This window comes from Rhyacophila brunnea, unplaced genomic scaffold (genome assembly GCF_057557595.1).
Source record: "Rhyacophila brunnea isolate RB1 unplaced genomic scaffold, BYU_Rbru_1.0 scaffold_16, whole genome shotgun sequence".
Taxonomy (NCBI): Eukaryota; Metazoa; Arthropoda; class Insecta; order Trichoptera; family Rhyacophilidae; genus Rhyacophila; species Rhyacophila brunnea.
Window position 1 is genome coordinate 29,824,869 of NW_028232816.1, and position 20,728 is coordinate 29,845,596.

General features: G+C 34.7%; 1 protein-coding gene and 1 long non-coding RNA gene across 2 annotated transcripts in view; both read right to left on the reverse strand.

Moving 5' to 3' along the window:
• Positions 1-244: 244 nt before the first annotated feature.
• Positions 245-20,728, reverse strand: part of LOC147074621 (uncharacterized) — a 262,214-nt gene continuing 241,730 nt past the window's right edge. Inside the window, exons 3-5 of the long non-coding RNA XR_015070284.1 lie at positions 1,661-2,697; positions 1,389-1,465; positions 245-363 (exon numbers count right to left, since the gene is read on the reverse strand). This is a non-coding gene — a long non-coding RNA (uncharacterized LOC147074621). The remainder of the gene's footprint in view (positions 364-1,388; positions 1,466-1,660; positions 2,698-20,728) is intronic.
• eEF2 (eukaryotic translation elongation factor 2) lies at positions 7,253-19,222 on the reverse strand. The gene is made up of 11 exons (XM_085943852.1): positions 19,146-19,222; positions 18,476-18,690; positions 17,516-17,709; positions 15,634-15,967; positions 14,823-15,045; positions 13,809-13,955; positions 13,012-13,113; positions 10,622-11,038; positions 9,576-10,148; positions 8,877-9,134; positions 7,253-7,799 (listed from the first exon to the last, which is right to left on the reverse strand). The coding sequence occupies exons 1-11, from the start codon at positions 19,146-19,148 to the stop codon at positions 7,731-7,733; spliced, it is 2,535 nt and encodes an 844-aa protein (XP_085799978.1). The 5' UTR covers positions 19,149-19,222; the 3' UTR covers positions 7,253-7,730.

Genomic DNA, 20,728 nt, shown 5'->3' on the forward strand with positions numbered 1-20,728 from the left:
ACACAAGTCACACCTATATCACGTTTTGACAGATAAAAGATGCCATTCAATGAAGTCGGTAAAGGATGTAACGTGAAGAACGCCCTTTCGGCAGCAGTATGTAGATGATTTTTTTGTGAAGCTATCATATTTAACTTAAAATCAACAAAATGTTACTTATGCCTTTTTGGCTTAGGCATGTCGATATGTACTAATTTTAGATTGGGGAATTCATTAATAAGATTAGGGTAAATTCATGAATAGATACTTTTTAAATTCATTTTATTTTGCAAAAAAAAATACAATTTATTTAAATATTTCATGACATATTTTCATTTTTGCCAACTGCTCAATTTCATTAGTAGGGGAAGGGAAAAGACACCTCTGAAAGAAAAATTAAAAAAACATTAGACACAAAAATAATATATCAGGACTGGGTGGTCCCAAGTAGAATATGCACTAATTCAGCAAATCGATAAATTTAATTTGAGTTTGAGTCACATTAAAATGAGTCCAATAAGATTATGTTATCTTTCATCTCATTTGATAAAACTAAAGAATGCTTCAAAATGTAACATCACTGCCGTAGCATACTCCAAACAGACATAAAGATAGAGGTCCCAGAGCAGCGTTAAGACAATGTTGCCATTAATTAGTCTACTTCCATGGCACTGCCCACACCGTCATTGCGCTAAACAAACAGAACGGAAGCTCTCTTTCGAAGCGCTAAGGAGGGACACGTGTTGTGCTGGAAGACATGTTTGAATTGACTCAAATTAATAAACACAACAGATAACAACATTTAAACTAACTATAAGAACTGAGACAATATCCCAAAAGTGGCACACTAGCCGCAAATCATCATAGATACAGAAAACAAAAACAACTACACGCTCGCAAAGGTATTTTATTGAACTACAAGAATATTGGTTTTTTTTTGCAAATAGTACCACCCTTGGAAGTTAGCTAATTTATGAGACCAGCACTGCACATCTGTTTCAACTTTAAAATAACCTTTTATTAATTTTCTTAAATATGTAACTGGCTGGTAAGACAGCCCCCGAGATAGTAACCCACTTGGAATACATTGTAGAATTGATATCAAATTTTTTTGTGATTTTAGAGAGAAGTGTTGCATTGGAATAGATTTACAGAATCAAGAAAAAATGTCATCGCCAGGTCTCTATTAAGACTGAAAATATTAAATTGAAACAGGTGGCTAGCTCAATTCATGGATCAAGTGATATGTCGCTAAAAGTATGTTCCCAATTGGTGCAATCAAATTGAGAACACTCCAGACAACACAGATAAATATTTGCCCGTTTCACACATTTTTCCAGATAGATCATTACCTAATGCGTAGAATACATCAAACGTATTAGATGTTAACTATGTAATTATGTACTTACAGAAATATAATGAATGACTTCTCCGATGTTATTGGTGCTTATTGAAGATTGCTTTCTGGATGAATTGAATGTGAAACCTGCAGGTGTGAAATCACAAATTAATAAAAACCAGTTATTCGAAAAATAATAATGAAATACGTTTGAAAAATTTAATATCAGTATAAAACAAATCCTCAAATATATATTTTTTCAGAACAGGTCTGTGAATTATATCATCATGTAATATTTAAAAGAAATCCAACAGAATAATAAAATTATAAATAATATCTCACCATTTATAATATTCATCACGCGTGTCAGTCAAGTCCGACAATATACCTGTAATGAGAAATGAGCAGCAAACATTAGTTTTATGATCGATAACAATTTGAATATTTTTTCAATGTTTATTAGACATCAGTCCTGTTGAGCTTTGACATTACCATCACGGTACTGTATGGATATAAGAAATTTATCATCATAAACAAACTAAATGATTTTACAATTTAATCCTTTGAATAATAAACTATGATGTATCATCGCTGTTCATAATAACAGCAAAAAAATGCTAAAACCATCGTTGTTGATGTCATTATACTTGAAATGGTAAACTGTTTCTTCTTAAAACTTCTTGGATGCGTTTTTATTCTATTTGTTTTGCACATTTAAATATTATTTTTACATTTTCTTCGGTAGGTTAGATGATTCATTTATTGGGAAAATATAAAATTAATCACGTGTCCAGAGTGGGTTATTCGTGATATGAATTTAGGATATGATTGAAATAACATAATCAACCATCGAAATTATACTCCTGGGAACATAGTTTTAACTTCATTAGGGTCTGCAAACAAAACCATTAGAATGACATGACGTGTTTGACTTATAAGTCAAGCAAAAAATAAATGTACCTAGGCATGTCACAAATTATAAAAATGGCATGTGTGTGAACAATGAATGTAGATTTATCTATTCCCAATTGGCGTAGTTTCAGGCAACTCTCTCTTCAATCAAATAGCACAAGTTTTAATTCAATTTTAAAGCAATATTTCAGTATTCTGAATGCTATTGTAAAAATTGCACATTTCTTCATGTACTGATAGTTATTGTGGTGATTTGGTAACGGATTAAAACTTTGGGTTGAAATACACTAGAATGGGTTGTATACTAATTTGTTAAAATTATAATCCCATACCTGACAATCCCATAATTTTTTTAAATTAACAATAATTATAAATAGTAGCATTTCTCAGCTATTCTTCATTTTGCAGCTAAAAGGTTAATTTTTTTATAGTTACTGCAAACTTTAAGACGACATTCAAATGGAAATCTGGACAGCAAAATGGCTCGCGCGTTTGCCTCGACACCATCTGGATCGTTCTCATACTATTTAGATTCGAGTTAAATCACAATGATTGGTAAGGCTTGCTGTCAAATGATGGTGACAGTATCTATATAAAACAAATCTTCAGAACAAGTCTGAAACAATAACATTATAAAACTGAAGAGCGAAATTAAAAGCTCACCGTGTTTGTATTCTGGCTCACGGCCTTCCATGGGTGTCTAGCAACAGCAATCTCCGTAATACGTACTTCTGTAATAATAAAATACTGATGCTTAGTAACATGTTAAAATTCACGGAAATATATTTAAATGTTTATTTGACATCAGTCCTGTTGAGCTTTGACATAACCATCACGGTTCTGTATGGATATAAGAAATGGATCATCATAAACAAGAGTACATGCGTTACTAAAATACAGTAGAACCTCAATATAACAGACTAATAAGGGTGAGAGGGTGATAGTTATATCCGAAGTGAGTTATATCGTGATTCTACTGTAATAACATTATCATGAAGGTATTACCTAGATACCTATATTACGCATGAAGTTAATCACAATATCTATAATGTAGAATGCTTAATAGTTACGTAAGTTTTACCAATCTGAATAAAAAGGCTTCATAGCAAAACATGGCAGCCAGACTAGCATAATGGCCTAATTTGGCTGCCATGTTGTTATGCAGTCATGTTTTTTTTAATCGTCTTGAGTTGCTAGCTAAAAGTTTCTACCACGGAAAAAACTTTAGTCAAATGTTTAATTTTACAACTATGAATGTTAGATACTATAAGTCCTCATAATGAGATAATGAGCTTCTATTCATTCAAGACATAATTTATGGAGGTATTCATTCTTATATTACTGTTTCTTGTTACAAAATATGAAAATGCAAATATAGGATCATATTGCAAATGTAGAGGTAGAAAAATGAGTGAATTACTAAATAAATATATAGACATAATGGATTCACACAAAGTAATAAATTATTAAATTAGGCAAAATATACATACATTTTAATAAATCAGTCTATCTTCAGCCAATCAAGACATGGCACATCATAACTCACTCCTAGGGATCTGAAATTTAAAAAAGGTAAATTTAACTTTTTTTTCAAAACCAGACATTAAAAATTGATTAAAAATAAATTGCATTCAGGAATTAAAACAAGTCAACAAATCTCTTTCGGAAAAAATTCTCATCATCGCGTATTATTTTATTTAGTAACATGATACGAACAGCATTATAAAATGATAATTACCATAAGAGTACATTGAAGTGTGCGTTTCCTCAGATTCTCCACAGCATCTCAAATCTGTAAAAAAAATATTACATGTAAATAACCCATAATTAAATGCCATATTTGATACAGCCGTTTATAAAAACTTCAGTCCTGTTGAGCTTTGACAACCGTCATGGATCTATATGGAAATATTTTTATCATCATTTCAAAAATTTAATACCCCGTCTAAACATCAATGTTCTTCTTATTCAGAGGACAACAAATCGTCGCTCTAGTATTTGTTTTGTGAAAATCCATTTTTGGCGAAATTGACTTTTTAATGCAGTTCATTTTCTTATGTATAAACGCATCGAAATCATTAAAAAAAATATTATATTTTTCATTAGAAACGAAGATCTTGTTTAAAAAAATGTCCCAAGAAACCACGGTATAAATCATTCAGAATTAGCCTTTCTAATCTGCGGACCAAATGGCGTCATGGTTGTTATACGGTTACCACCCCCTCTACTACCTGATTGGTCAACGGATCGCTTGTCCTTGTCTAATATTATTATTGTCTAGCTCTACTAACTACGTCCTCATTTTACTGATCTCCGCCATTTGAATACATTGTATATTTTTAAAGCTAAAGTGCAGAATCTGCTGTTAAATAAATATAAATTCTTCTTAATTAAATGAGTAATAATATCACTAGATTATTCTTTTAATATGTTCTACTAATTCTAATAAATAATGTATCACTCACTATGTAAAATAAATAAATATGAAAGATCTTCCAGCATTTAAATATAAGGTACTGACTGAACTATGTTTTTCGTCACCTGAACATTTCACATTTGTCGCTTTGAAAAAACAACTACTAGAGCGACGAAATGTCATGTGTCTGCAGTACTAACTCGGTGGGAGAAGTGATCGTCATAACAACGATCACGCTAACGTGGAATGTTTATAATCCCTGATGGATACTATATTGACTGACAATGTAAAATTAATAAAAAATGTACCTCTTTCGGCGAAGGGACGATACGAGCAGTGAGGTGTTCATCAACGATAACCTACAAACAGAAAAATACCACATTAGAATAAAATAATATTCAATAAAAAATTTGTACCTGAAAAGCAGGATCAGAAAATCGTTAGCAGCAAATACAATTCAGAACAGGTCTGTGATTTGATATTCATCATATAATTTAAAAAAAAAATCATTTATAACATTAAATTAAAACAACTTGGCACAGGTAAAATTTAATTACTTCACTACTTCGAGGACAACAAATTCCAGTCTGCAGTACTACTAACCCGGTGGGGGAAGTGAACGTCATAACAACGATCATGCTAATGTGAAATGTTTATAATCCCTAATCCCCTACATTGACAGACTACATAAAATTTGTAGAAAATGCTTTGTTGTACATTATATTACTATTAATAGATTGAATTTCATTGTCATCATAAAAAATTTACCTCTTTTGGTGAAGGGACAATACGGGCTGCGAGGTGTTCAGCAGCTATAACCTACAAACAGAAAAATCCCACATTAGAACAATAAAATAATATTTAATAAAAAGTTGTGCCTGAAAAGCAGGATCAGAAAATCATTAACAGCAAATATAATTCAGAACAGGTCTGTGATTTGATATTCATCATTTAACTTTAAAAAAATCCATTTATAACATTAAATTAAAACAACTTAACACAGATAAAATACCTAAGAAATGAAGTTTTAAAAAGGGGGACCTTTGATCCCCTGATTAGATTAGCTTACGACTGCATATTGCAGGTTTATCGGTAGACAACAGTACACAGTACAATTAAATCTGTAGGGTGTATGTTTTGTTGAAACATTGATTATAACTGCACTTGAGTTATAAAAAATGGCACCCTGGAGATAGACAATTAGAAAGGCCAACTGCAGTGGCTTTCGGCAGCCACATGCATAAGGTGATTTCCTTTTGACATTGTGGTTGCATGAGACTGGTTGATAACAGTGCGCAAGGGGCCTTTACAATTTACCGACTTCATTCGTATGAATGTCTTATTAGAAAGTGAAAGACTTCGTATAGTTGAAAATTCTTTGAAATTTTTTAAAAGAATACTTACGGTTGGTATATGGAGCCAGTCAAGACAGTTGAATGTATGTGTATCTTATCTTGTCATGATCGTAGATCTGTGAAAAAAATAAATAATACATCAATAAGTTGTACTAAATGATTCTGATGAAATTTTGAAATATCTTTGAATCTTCAGGAATTAAAACAAGTCCACAAATATCTTTTGGCATATCTGAGAATTTATCATCATGTCACGTAGGTATGCTAACAACCAATCCTTGGTAAAAGTAAAAAGTCTGTCAAGGTATACTGTCAGTAGAATGCGACACATTTTAGAAGTATTGACAGGGTTTCTATACTGTCACAATCCATCTGAAACGTGCCCCAATTGATACTTTTTCAATACCCTATTATAAGAATTTGTATAATATCTAACAAAAACTATTAGTTATTTCAATTTTAATAATACTAACCAATTGCTAATGATTTTGGGAAATCATTCGGTCACCTTTCAGGAATCGGTACTGCAATACCTGCAAGAAAAACAAAAAATCAATAACTGATAAAATACATAATATTATGTAGTAAGAAATCCTAAGAATTTTTTTTTCATCAGGAATTAAAACAAGTCCACAAATAACTTTTGGCATCGACTGAGATTATGTCATCATATTGATTAGTGATTTTGGAAGAGTTTTCAGAGCTTATCTATTCATGAAATTTAAGTTAAACTAGCAATTAATATAACCACACTGAAGAACGACTCGTTCATATAAATAGTGAAACGTATGTAATTATGTAATGATATAATATCTCACCATTTGATAACGCAGTTTCCTTCATACTCTCTTCAGGGGAATATGACCAGAATCCGTATTTGAACGATGTTGAAGACAACCTGACAACAATTTTCAATGTAAATAAAAATTACATATTTAAATATAAAATACAGGAAACCTAAATTATCTGAACCAATTTGATGATATATATAATTATATTATTTTTTCTGGTGTCAGATAATTGAGATTTCACTGTGATTTATTTAAACGATAATTATATAACTCACCAATACTCAGGGGTCTTCCATTGATGTTATAATTATGTAGAAGTAATAGTAAATTTAATGCTTGTTTTTCCACTAGTTTGTTTTTAGAGGAATTGGAACAGGTTTTGTATGTTAATAAATAAAAATATAATACATTGGCACCTAGTATTAAGTTCGTGTCACAAACTCGCTACAATAACAAAGTATTTTTGAGTGTTTTAATTTTTTTTTAATATAATAAGATTAATGTACAAAAAGAAAAATGTACACAACCCCGCATTTTTTTTTAATTTTATTTAAAATTTAATAAATAAACATTACGCTGGCGTGTATATATTGTTATATTTCAAAAAAAAAGAAGACAATAGCGTTGATGTCGGAAGTTGTAAAGCAACAAAACGGCTTATAAAGTATATATAAATATATATTCGTTAAACATCGCGCAAACGTAAACCGCCCAGTTAAATTAATAAAAAAGTATTCATTTATTACAAGTAAAAACAAATTGTTGAGTTCTCCTTTATCTTTTAATGGATGTTATATATATAATTATTTTTATGACACTCGTTAGAGACTGCCGAAGATGTTGAGACAGGAGAGGCGTCATCCCGGATGTAGAGAGAATAGAAAATTACACAATTTGATTGGAATTGTTTCTAGTTTCATAATCCGCGCTGTGATGGATTACAATTTATCCAGATATTGTGCAAGATCTGGAAGGCCGTCTTTCAATCCCTTCCTCTTTCTCGTATCCTGCAAAACAAATAATCGAGATTCAGCCAAATAAAATATATTCAATGTAACCATATACATATTATCATAATTGCAGCCATTTGGCTTAGCTTACGGCGTATGCCAATGGTAGTTGAAAGAGAGGAGGGGGGATTACTGAAGTGTAGGCGACTTGTCATTGATAAAAATGTCAGATGGAAATATTTTGAAAGTAGCAACATACACATCACAACACTAGCGCCAAGGCCATGCTTCAAGTTATAGTTGTCGGTATCTAATTATGAACACCGTTTTTATGGGAGTCATGACTGAAGGATAATTATTATTTCGCAAGTCAATTAATACATCGATCGAGGTTACTTCTGAATACTAATTGATTGAAGTCTTGTACTTTGCAACCCAGGTTTCACTTTTTGGTATCTTCAAGCTCTATGCACGCTCCTGCAGAATAGTTACATAGTGCTTATATAGGCACTAATTGACTAAATCAACAACAAGATCTTACTCCTATGCGGTACAGTATTAAAGATCTTAAATGTTTGAGTTTTGGTTAAGGCTATACCTCAGTTGAGGCACGGTCTAAAAAAATCGTGGCTAGGCGATGCGCGGATTGCGGGTGCAAATGACGCATGTCAAACGAAATATAATTTGTCATATAAATCCAACATGTGTCCATTTAATGTTCTGTTTATTGTTCAATCAGTAACAATAATAATATATTCATTGGCAGGTTTTCTTTTTAAAGTAAATGGGTAACGTTTTTAGTCATCTTTACACGATTTAAGAATTAATACGCCTGTCGCCATCACGAAATAAATTGACGTGTTTCCAGCCCGACGTTCTCTTTCCGAATGGCAGCGAGTCCAAAATTTCGTCGCGCCTATAGTTGAAAATTATTTGCCGTTTTACTGATGTATCACCTTAACTAACAAATAACCAAGATCAATAATTGACATGCAGTCATTTAAAATGAAGAGCAATTTCTTATAACTAAATAAATTAAGTATACAGAAAATACAATAATCTCAGTGTAGGGACTAACAAGAAACACGGAGAATAAAATTGCAAGGCAGTAAGTAATACGATGTGGTAACTAACCTGGACAACGATGAAGGGCTTGGTTGAGGGGTCAGTGGGGTCTCCTGGGAGGATTTGCCAATGGTCGAACACGCACTGTGGGAAGGCCTGTCCTCCGGTGTTGGAGCGGAGGTCAGCTGTGAAGCCGAACGACTCGTTGACAGGAAGGTACGCCTTAACGAAGAACATAGGGGTTCCGGCAACTTGCATTTCCTCAAATACGTGACCACGGCGACGATTCAACACTCCGTAGATACCACCGACAGCGACTTCAGGGCACTGCAATGAAGAAAAACTACATTAATCAAACTGAGCTTGTTCAAATTATAACATCCTGAGGCTTGATTACATTTGAATAAATATTTGAAACAAGCTAGAAAATTCATGTCTAAAATGTACTATTTCACCATTCTGCATATGAATTGAGAATCCTTGTAACAAATTTAGGTCAGTTTCGATACAGAGAAAAACACGGCTTGATGGATGCATAAAGTAATTAGAATCAGTGGATATCTACTTCTTTGCTAAGTCTCATGAGTTTTAGCTTCGTATCGTTCTTTTGGTTTTATGATGAATATCAATAACAATTTTGATGTAATTCAAAATGGTTGGATTGTGGATTTGATGAAAGCAATTGTTAAACGAAAACACTTCACCGTCCAGGATGGAGAAGTTTCTGAAGAACGCCAAAAATGATAGTAATTCAATCATATTATTTACCTGGATTTCACAGAGGTATACAGGTTCCATAAGTCTAGGTTGAGCGGTGATGAGACAAGCGTAGAGACATCTCCTGGTGGTGGGAATGATCTGACCGCCTCCACGATGGATGGCGTCGGCGTGCAGGGTCACGTCAAAGATGTTGAAACGGACTCCTCTCAAGTTCTCTTCGGAGAGAACTCCCTCCTTAGCAGCCCACTGGAAGCCAGCCACCATTGAGTCCTTGATTTCATTGAGATACTGGACTCCCTTGGTGCAATCCACGAGGATGTTAGGACCGTTGCCATCGGGACCGAAGCACCAGATCTTACGGGCTTCAGTCACATCATAATCGTATTTTTCATTTAGGTAGCGGGCACGGGTCTTGAAGTCATCACGAGGGTTCACTTTGTTGTCATCAATATCTTCAGGCAGACCGTCGGGCATGGGTTGGGCCTTCATGTAAAGCCTGTTGTGCTTGTTGGGGGACTTTGAGAGGCACATCTGGTCGGACTCCTCCGATACGGTTTCACGGTAAGATACAACAGGGTCGGACTTCTTGATGGGAATGCATGCGTGGTCTTCTTCCAAATCCTGGAATGAAATTAAAAATTTGACTTTAGGAAAAAATTTGCACAGCATACAAAAGATGCGGGTTAGAAGAACCCTACTCTATCCATTATGAACTTTTCTAGTGGTTTTAAAACCTTGCAAATTCAAAATACTCTTCAGGAGAGAGTAAATCTGCCTCAATTTACGTTTTATTAAATTCGTTTGTTTAAAGTTTGAAATTCAATACATGAAAACAAAGAACTGACCCGATTTACGGGGTTTTTGTGGATTGATCATTAAAATTAGATGTTTTATAAAAGCAAAAAACTTACAAAGTAAAACTAACGTATTCAATAGTAATGTTCATAAGTTTTACTAGACTCAATGGTAAGATTTCAATCAAACATAACTAAATAAGAAGCCATACATACAGACGGGTGAAAATGTATCTCAGAACCCATATCAACTTTTATATAATTTTTAATAGGATTAATAAATGTTATTAGCAAGCTTACCTTCAAGCAAATTTCAAGATGGAGTTCACCAGCGCCAGCGATGATGTGTTCTCCGGACTCTTCAATGATGCACTGCACCATAGGATCTGACTTGGCTAAACGTTTGAGCCCCTCCACAAGCTTGGGGAGATCGGCAGGGTTCTTGGGCTCGACGGCCACTCGCACGACAGGTGACACGGAGAACTTCATGACTTTCATGTTGTGGGCATCCTTGTATGTGGTGATAGTTCCGGTCTTGACGAGGAACTGATCCACTCCAACCAGACCGCAAATGTTTCCGCAAGGAACATCTTCAATGGCCTCTGTATAACGTCCCATCATGAGGATTGTGCGCTGGATGGTCTTGTCACAGACATCTTCTTTCTTGCCCGGCTGGAAGTTGGGGCCCATGATGCGAGCCTTCTGTCCTGTCGCCACCTGGAAACACCATGGAATTTCATGATTAGTAGGTATATTTTTTTTTCTCAGAACTAGAACAGATATTGAAAATCATAGCCAAATTATAAACATACAAACTAATTTAAAACTAAGCTAAATACAAGTCATTGCTGTATTGCAGTATTGCTGTATGCAGATTGCGCATGCTATATCGCCTTGCCCCACTCTTTCTTGTTGAACTTTACTTAAAATGTGGAACTTTTATTCATTTTATTGCATGTACACGTGCATTGCACATGACGTCTAGGTGTTTAAATCACTTTTGTTGAAACGACAGCTGTTTCGAAGAAATCTTGCAAAACATATAGGCAAATAGATGTCCATATTATACTAAATGAACAGCAACAACAAATAAGACATGTTATCGACATCTAACTGGATCATATTGAAATAACAATTGTATATTCTATGCAGATAAATGCATCACTGGCATATTTTTTCTAAGGCTTCAGCCACATAGGTAGGTGTTTCGCTAGTAGTGCTGAGCTAGGTGCTATGCTTGTCTACTAAAAAAACTGCCACATTGCACGCTACGTGCTTAGGTACAAATTCATTTGACATTAGGGAGGGCTCTCAAGTCAACAACGATATGTCACTCTCAAAACTAACCAGAAAGCTACTTCTTACAGAGAATTTAAGTTTAAAATTTCGAAAGTCTCAAATTCGAACTTGTTGGGTGCATAATGTCAATTCATTTCATGTGTCATTTCATAACCTCAAAATATACGGTGTTTGACGTTTGTCATACTGAAGAAACATCCGCCATCTTGCAAAATCACTAGGTGACACAATAAAAATAACCAACACGTTTGTTCGCCGGGAGACTATCTAGGTCATAGTTTCTTAACCGATGGTCCCCCGCGAAGATTTTTGGGTGGGCCGCAAAAATATTCCCTAGAAACCCAATATTTGAAGTAGGGTTATATTATATTTCAATAATTGTTTCAAAAATAGTGTAAATATAAATATTTTTTATTTTATTCCAATATTGATGGTTCGCAAAACATTTTTTGATTTTTTTGTGGTCCGCGGATGTAAAAAGGTTAAGAAATATTAATCTAGATGACTAATAATCACGTAGCGAGGCGCAAAGCATGCAGTGTGGCCATTTCGATAGTATAGTGTGCGCCCCGTTCGCTAGGATGTCACCTAGCACGTAGCCACCAAGTAAGGCACCTGAATATGTGGCCTTAGCCTAAATGAATAATTTGGCTCCACATGGACACTAATATATTGGTAACATGGTATGTTCATCAGTCGGTTTCATTCCTCAAGACAATGGACCTTTTATAAAAGAGAGTAGTCCTTTTTGCACTGCTTGAGCAGCACAAATGTCGGAAGACTCGTTATAGCGGACCAAAGATGAGTTCAGTACAGGTCTGTGAATTTCATCATTGAACATTGCAAGTCAGCAATCATGGGAATAAGTTCAGAGCTAAGTCACAAAAATAATTGAGGAACCGAGAATTTAACGAATACAAGTGCACTGATGACCAAATTGAGTAAACCGACTTCAAAGCTAAATATGTGATTGTAAATTCTACATAACAATTTTCAACATCCTGTAATTGATTGTGTATTCTCAAAATGATACTAATAGTAAATCATACTAATTCAAGAAAAAATATCAATATTCTATGTCACACTGAAATAGGTAGGTATACGTAAATCACTTTAGAGTGGCATTATGGGTACGGCAAAAGCGATTCACAGTCGTATTGATAATGATTGCTAGCATCGAAACAGGCATTGTAGCAAACAGCAAATCGCTCAATGTGAAATGATTTACCTCTACATGTGATATTAAAATTGCTAATTCATTTTTCGCTTATTTGTCACGTGTGCTCTTAATCTCGGCGCCTCAGTTATAAACAGATGATTAATACACTCATCGTACAGTTTTAGTAGTGAATCATACTAGGTTATAGAAATATAATAGAATGTGGTCTTACCCTTCCGGAGAAGACACGGCCGAAAGCGTAGAATCGTCCCTTATCGGAGGTGGGCACCATTTTGCTCACGTACATCATAAGGGGAGCTGTGGGGTCGCAGTTCTGCAGAAAAATGAAACATAGGATTATTTTACTAGTTCACAATGGCATTACTACAAAAGTGGGCTGTTTGATTTAACTTGTAACACTGTGTCCTATCCCTAAGTGCACAAACAGTACGATTTGGGAGACATGATACAACTGCGAGAAGCAAATTAGTTTACCCAAATTGAGGACATGCGTGATACATCGGCGCAATTTTGTCGAAAAACCACACCGGCTAAATGTTTGGAGGATACAAGGGATACAGAAAGGGTCATTCCGCGCCCAGAATGCATTTAAATCACCCATCAGTGTTATATTCCCCTGTACTCTTCTTTATGCTTCTTCTCGTAAGCAATCTTACAGTGGTGGTGCTCCAATCTTCACCAATCAAGTATCACAAAAAAAACATAGGCATTGTCCATTTAGTTTCTGGGGTAATCGCCATGAACACAAGCTAATTATCATAGTAATCTATTTTGATGCCTCCGGATTTCCTGTAATATCCAATGAAAGACAACAGATCCGATTTAAGACATGTGGGATTCGTATCCACACATCCGGGATCTCTGAAATAATTCTTTCTAATTGTAAAATCATATAAAGTAGATATTAAATTTAACACTAACTAACAGCTGTCAGCACACTGTCTATCAGCCAATGAAGCAAATATAATTCTACAAAGTATTTGTGACGAATGGTTGAATAGATGTTACCTTGATACCGACGGCTGCTTCATCATCGTGGGGTCCTTCGTACAACATTTCCATTCTGTACCTTTGGGCGATGACAGGAGATGGTAAATGGATGGCAATCATCTGAAGGAGAGCCTCTCCAGCTGGCAACCAACTGCGCATCACAACCTGAAGACAAAAATTTGAACAGTTCAAATATTGACAGAAATAATCTTTTACTAAATGTCACATGGTTATAGTCAAATGTTCATCAGTTATTTATACTCGTCAATGAAATGGTCCCGAATAAAATTGAGGAGACCTTTTTGCGGTGCTTGAGCACCACAGAATGTCGGTCAACTCGTCAAGTTGGGCCATTTGTTTCATTCAGTAAATGTGTGAGTAATTTCATCATTGAACATGTTTATAGAGGTAAATTCTCATTTTCCTATTCCCCATTCCTAAGCAGAACACATGGACCTTCAGAGGGTAAAGGTTGGCATGAATTCGACCAAGTTTCGTACATATTACTGATTCTTGCCGGGCATGCGCACTATGCCTATTGTACAGTGGAATTAATCACTACATTACTAACATAATAACCCCAGGTTAGATTAAAGCTATGTACATATTGATAATTTGACGTATGTTAATCCTTCAAAATTTACATTGAAAATGTCAATCACAGAGAAACAAATGAATGCATAAGTGTATCTCTTTCAGCCACGAAAAATGTCATTTAAATGGTAATAGAAGACATCTGACGATTCATTCTCAATGAATACATTATCTCAAAAAGTTCAATGAACAATATAAATCGATTTCTTGATCTCTAATTCACTCTAAATGAAAAAAAAAATGCAATGGATCACATCCTATATTTCAGTCAGTAATTAAAGTTCCCTTTAACGGACCGACTTCACCGTCTTAACACCTTTCCTGTATTACCGGATCTCCTAACTGTATCGAACAACTAAATTTTGATAGTGAACTAAAGATTGTAACGATTATTTGCATCTTAATTGATACTATTCCAATGTTAGATGAAGGATATACCTTGAGCAGAGCTTTTCCGTCCTTATCGGAATCCTCGTGCTTGAGGGAGACTCCGATCTTGACCAGAAGCTGGTCTACCTCAGCCTTGCGGTAGTTCATGATGGCATCGAACACCTTGTAGATGGGGTCCAGCACGTACATGCAGAACGAGCGCTTGTTGTCATTATCCTTCTGCTTGGCCCATTTCTTTGTCTTGGCGTTGAAGAAGTTCTCGCCCCACAGTCTGTAGACAATACATCGAAAATGAGAAATGGTCATCAAATAATTTCCTGACTAAATATTAACTTTTCGAAATTTTATAATGCCTTGTTATGATATATTTTTTAAAAGCCCATAGAAAAAAACTTAAACGACACTTATTATAAAACAGAAACTTTTTGCCAATGCATCAAAAGCTTCCACGGTGCATAGATTAAATAGGCTAATAGCTAAATTTGCATAAAGCAGACAGACGTACACACAGTTTCAATATTTCATTAAACAGAAGTGCTATTTATTGGTATTAGAAAGTATGCAACCAATAAGGTATCAGCCCATTGGTATGGACTGGTGGCGGTTTGCAGTCAAGTTTAATATCACACATAAGACAATCCAAAAGTGGGCTCTGTATGACATTTTGCACATATCCACCAGTGCAGTGAAGAAATTTCAAACCTTATTGGCTTTCAGAATGTTTAATTTTATATAAGTACCATAACTTACACAGGATTCAAAATAATGTTTCACAACAGTGATAAATAACAAACATCAGAAGATAAAAGCGATACCAAAAAGAAATGTAGAAAAAAAAATAGTGGAAACTCATACATACTTGTTCATCAGCTTCACAAGGTCAATCTTGAATTTGTCAGCATACATCTCAGAGAACTGTTTGAGGGTGAAAGCCCATCCGTGGAGTCCTGAACCGAAACCGACAGATCCCTTGCTGGGGTCTACACGGACCTCTCCCATGGGTCCAGAGTCATCAGAATAGGTGGCAATGATGACGTTGACATTCTCAACAATACGCTGGAAGGTCTGGTACAACTCTTCGGAGCCCAGCTGCAGCTCAAGAAGGGCACGGTCCATCTTGTTCATGAACAGAATGGGCTTGATGCGCTCTGCAATTGCCTGACGCAACACGGTCTCGGTCTGCACACACACACCTGTCACAAAAACATACATCAAACTCCCTTCCTACCAACTACTATGAAGAATTCAATCTAGATATAATATGTAATTGTAACGTCACTGCCGTAGCATACTCCAAACAGACATAAAGATAGAGGTCCCAGAGCAGCGTTTAGACAATGTTGCCATTAATTAGTCTACTTCCATGGCACTGCCCACACCGTCATTGCGCTAAACAAACAGAACAGAAGCTCTCTTTCAAAACGCTAAGGAGGGACACGTGTTGTGCTGGAAGACATCCACGATGAGTATTGATTTACTGCTGACAGCATGTATTATCATGCAAGTTGCAAGATTACAAGCAAGGATCAATAAATTTGATAGTGGTAAACCTGCAGGGAAAAAACAACAGCGCAGAGCATAAGCACCCATAAGCATAAGATCAAATGAAACAACGCGTCTCGTTTACGCTTGGAGAATAATATTAGTAAAAGTCAGCACCAGTTAACATTGTAATACATAGTTGAATTTACACACTATTGGTGCCAGTAAATCCATGCATGTGTGCAGGCGTCATTCAAGCGTATTTATATCATTCAGTTTTATTGATTGTTTATCAATCTCTTCAGATTACACAAGAGTGTGGATTGATATTTAGAGGTCAACACCTCTACCAAAATATTCAATTCAATTGATAAGAATGTTGCACAACATATGGAAATTGCAATTTTAATTGATAAGATGTTGCACAACATATGGGAATTGCAGTATTTCAATTGATAAGATGTTGCACAACATATGGAAATTGTAGTAGGTATTTCAATTGATAAAAGATGTTGCACAACATATAGAAATTGCAGTGCTGCACAACATATGGAAATTGTAGTATTTCAATTAATAAGATGTTCACAACATATGGCAACTGCAGTACTTTTTTCATCACTCTTTTTCTTCAGAGTGCATTTTTTTTATCATCAAAGCAAATAATAATGTATCAATATTTTAATGTAGCTAATATAACAGTGACAAATAATAGTATTTTGTATATACCTATGTATACTTAAACTATAATTAAACTGTGTAAACTGTAATGTTAAACTGAAGAAAACCAACAGAGTCCCGTGGAGGAAAATCTCGTTAACATACATTTAACATTGAGAAAACAGTTGGTCCTAACTAGAACATAATGAGGAATACCTTATTTGCTGTTAGGGAAGACGTACCTATATTACATAATTGAGAAACATTGTTTTACAACCTTCTTCCTAAAACGAAACACTCGATTCTCCAATGAACGCCCTCGGCACACAATTACTTTTCAAATATTCTAAAAAAATTCTCCATTTGACTGGACTGTATTATTCAATTAAGCATCGCTACATTACGTAACGTTTGGTTTACATTTTTAAAACAGTCTATCGCTAGTAAGAGTGAATATATAAGAAAGGTATTCCTCATAATAAATACTCCAGTTGAAATAAACTACGTGGCAAGAAATGTTCAGATCAAGTGGAGCAAATGAGACTTCCGTATGAATATATGATTCAGAGTGACTCCAGAGAAATGAGTGGAGGTGTACAAACCTGAGACGCAATCCACCACGACGAGAGCTCCGTCAGTTACACGGAGAGCGGCGGTGACCTCTGATGAGAAGTCCACGTGTCCGGGAGAGTCGATCAAGTTGATCAAGAAACCCTTCTCGGTCTTCTCACGCTGATCAGGGTGGGAGATGAATACCAAATCCTTCTCCTCCAGCTCGAAGTACATAGAGATGGCTCTGAGAAAATAAATGTTCAGTAACATTATATTTCTGACATTTGCACCAACACTTGAAAATGATTTGGCGAAATTGATAATTAAAAACAAAACTAGTTGTGGTGAACTTGAGAAAGTTTTGCAAATTCTCATTGCGTAACCCAAAGAAATGGTACCTGTACACGTTCATAGATTTACTGGCACCAATAGTGTGTCAATTAAAATTAAGTGATAATAACTGTTTACACGTAGAAGTGCCGACTGTCTCGACAATCTTATTCTACAATAGTATGTCAACGGGCTATTAAAACCAGAATTAGTGAAATGGAAGATGATGTGATCAAATGTGAACATAGCTTTTGAGGCTACCAATACATGTATCAGTATACTTTTCTGCCTATGCCTGGCAGCAAATTACACAATGAAAATGAAATATTATTTGTTAGTTTGGTTTGAGTGGTTATTTAAAATATGCTTGGGCTGGCTCGATAATAAGTAAGTTGTTTGGTTTAAAAAGCTTGTAATATAATATGGATTCCATAATAGACTTGCGACATGTTATTTTGATTATGGAAGTGACAGAATGACTTAAATAATAACATTGGGGTGTCAACTTAATTTCACAATAAGTATGTGCCTAATTACCAGTAGATAGTTTGCTAGCATTTTTAAGCATAGCAAATAAAAATGTTTTGATGAGTATGTTGTTACATAAACAGACGGTAAACAGAGCTGACATTCACATGCTACATTTGTGACATATTGATGTAGAAATTGTGGATACATACGTAGATTTGATGGTGATACAGCGATCCTGCTCATCCTTGCGGGTGTCAGTAAATCTTGTCTCTCCGGCTTTAGCACCGGCGATGATGCCGGCCTTGGAGACCAGTGAGTCTGTCAGGGTCGACTTGCCGTGGTCTACGTGAGCAATGACGGACATGTTACGGATGTTCCGCTTCTTGTCCATCATGCCACGGATCTCGTCAACGGTGAAATTCACCTAAATAAAAACGAACGCCATCAGACAAACATATCCGCACGTGATAATGTAACAAAACACGGACGCAGACACCACCGACGCATCTTTTCGTCGACGAATTTTTTTTTGACGTAAACATATCGACGAAAATTTGCATGTGGCCTCGTGCACGTCAAAGATAATTAAATATTTTTTTCACTGTGAGACCGGTCGCGAAACACTGAATTAATCCCAATAACTTGAAAGGAATAATCATTCTTCGCAAATATTAGGCGAAGATAAAACTTTCATCTCAAGACAGCTGGACAAAAGTTCGGCGTAGACTTTTATCGCAGTTGATATATTAATTTCACTCGGTGGTGCAATCCTTGAATATCGGCACTATTTTATCAAATCGTCAAACTTCTTAATTTCATCTTATTAAACACTGTTAAAGAAACGTTTTGTCGTTTTCAAAAACACAATTATTCACTCACCATGATGGATGATTTTCGATTTTGCTGGCCAAGTCAAAATTACGATACGCCAGTAATGGCGTTCAACCTGGGAAAGGAAAGAACTTTGAGAAATGCCACGAACGTCAGTTCGCTGTAGATAGCAGCACAATCGCCAATTCGCCAAGACGGCAAGTTTATAAAAACAAAACCATAGACAAAAATTTGTAATTATTTTAAAAATAGGTAGGTAATTTTACCTATTTTATTGATTGAAAATCATACAATATTTTTTTCATTTGAACAATAATTATATATAATAACTTCTTTTTACAATAAATTAATAATACATTTTCCAACATAATTACAATAATTTTAAAATTATTACAGGTAAATAACATTTGATGTAAAAACTAGGATACAAAATGCTTTATATTTTTTGAAATAGGTACTATGTTTTCATATTATGAGAACTTACAATACATCCTACCTACCAAATGGCTTTGCGGGCAAGTTTAACAATTTTGTATTAAACAATTAAACCATGAATTAAAAAACAACTATACATTGAATAAGTACCTTCACACAATAATAAATTTTAGAACCAACTAAATTATATTATTGCTTGGGTTATATTGTTATAGTAACATAATATCATTCGCCAATATTCATTTTACTCAAAAAGTTGGTCTGTTTGCCTAATATAATATAATTTTATTTTTTAAATATACCCGACATCTATCAAATATAGCGAAAAGGTTTTTGTTAAATAATCAGAAGCAAATATTTTTTTAAAAGTCAAAGCCGGCAAGTAGCGCCATTCTTTTGTAGCGGCAAACTTAAACATTATAATTTAAACATGTTTGTGCAAGTTTGTGCTAAATATTTTCATTGATATCACAATAAATAATAATATTTTGACGTCTATTAGTAAACATAAACCGTCGGAAAACTTTTTTTAAAACGTCATTGGAAAATGATAATAATATGCCAGTCATCTCATAATTATTTAAAATTACAAATACGTTTTCCCCTTCTATAGAAATAGAGTCTAATATCTAACTAAATAGATAGGTACCTACCTTACCTACTATGAAAGAGAAGCTAGAAAATAGCCGCAAGTCATTTCACATTCCAGATTTATTTCTAGTAAAAATTACACTTACTTATAACGTTATACCAGCTATGGGACTACTTTACCAATGCTTCCGCATTGAGATAATAATTCTTGCATTTATTTGTGTGTGTTAAATTAGTGGTTTTACAACATGAACCATTAGGTATTATAATACAATACTATTATAATACTAATACTTACTAAAATACCTAAATATTACTAATATATTTTAGATGAACAATCACAAATAAAATAGGTACTTACACCGTATTAATATGTAATTGTAAAATGTAAAAAAGTATAAGAAACCGTGAAACGCTCCTTTTTTACGTATTATTAAGTAGATAGGTAGGTACCTAACTAAAAATAATTATTATCGCAGATGACAGTCTGGGCCAGATTTACCATGGGGTACCAGAGCCCTAAAAAAATCCCTAAAGAAACTTTTTTAGCTCACGGCCATTCCAAGTGTAAATCCGACACTGATAATAGAGATTTATTGTTTGTG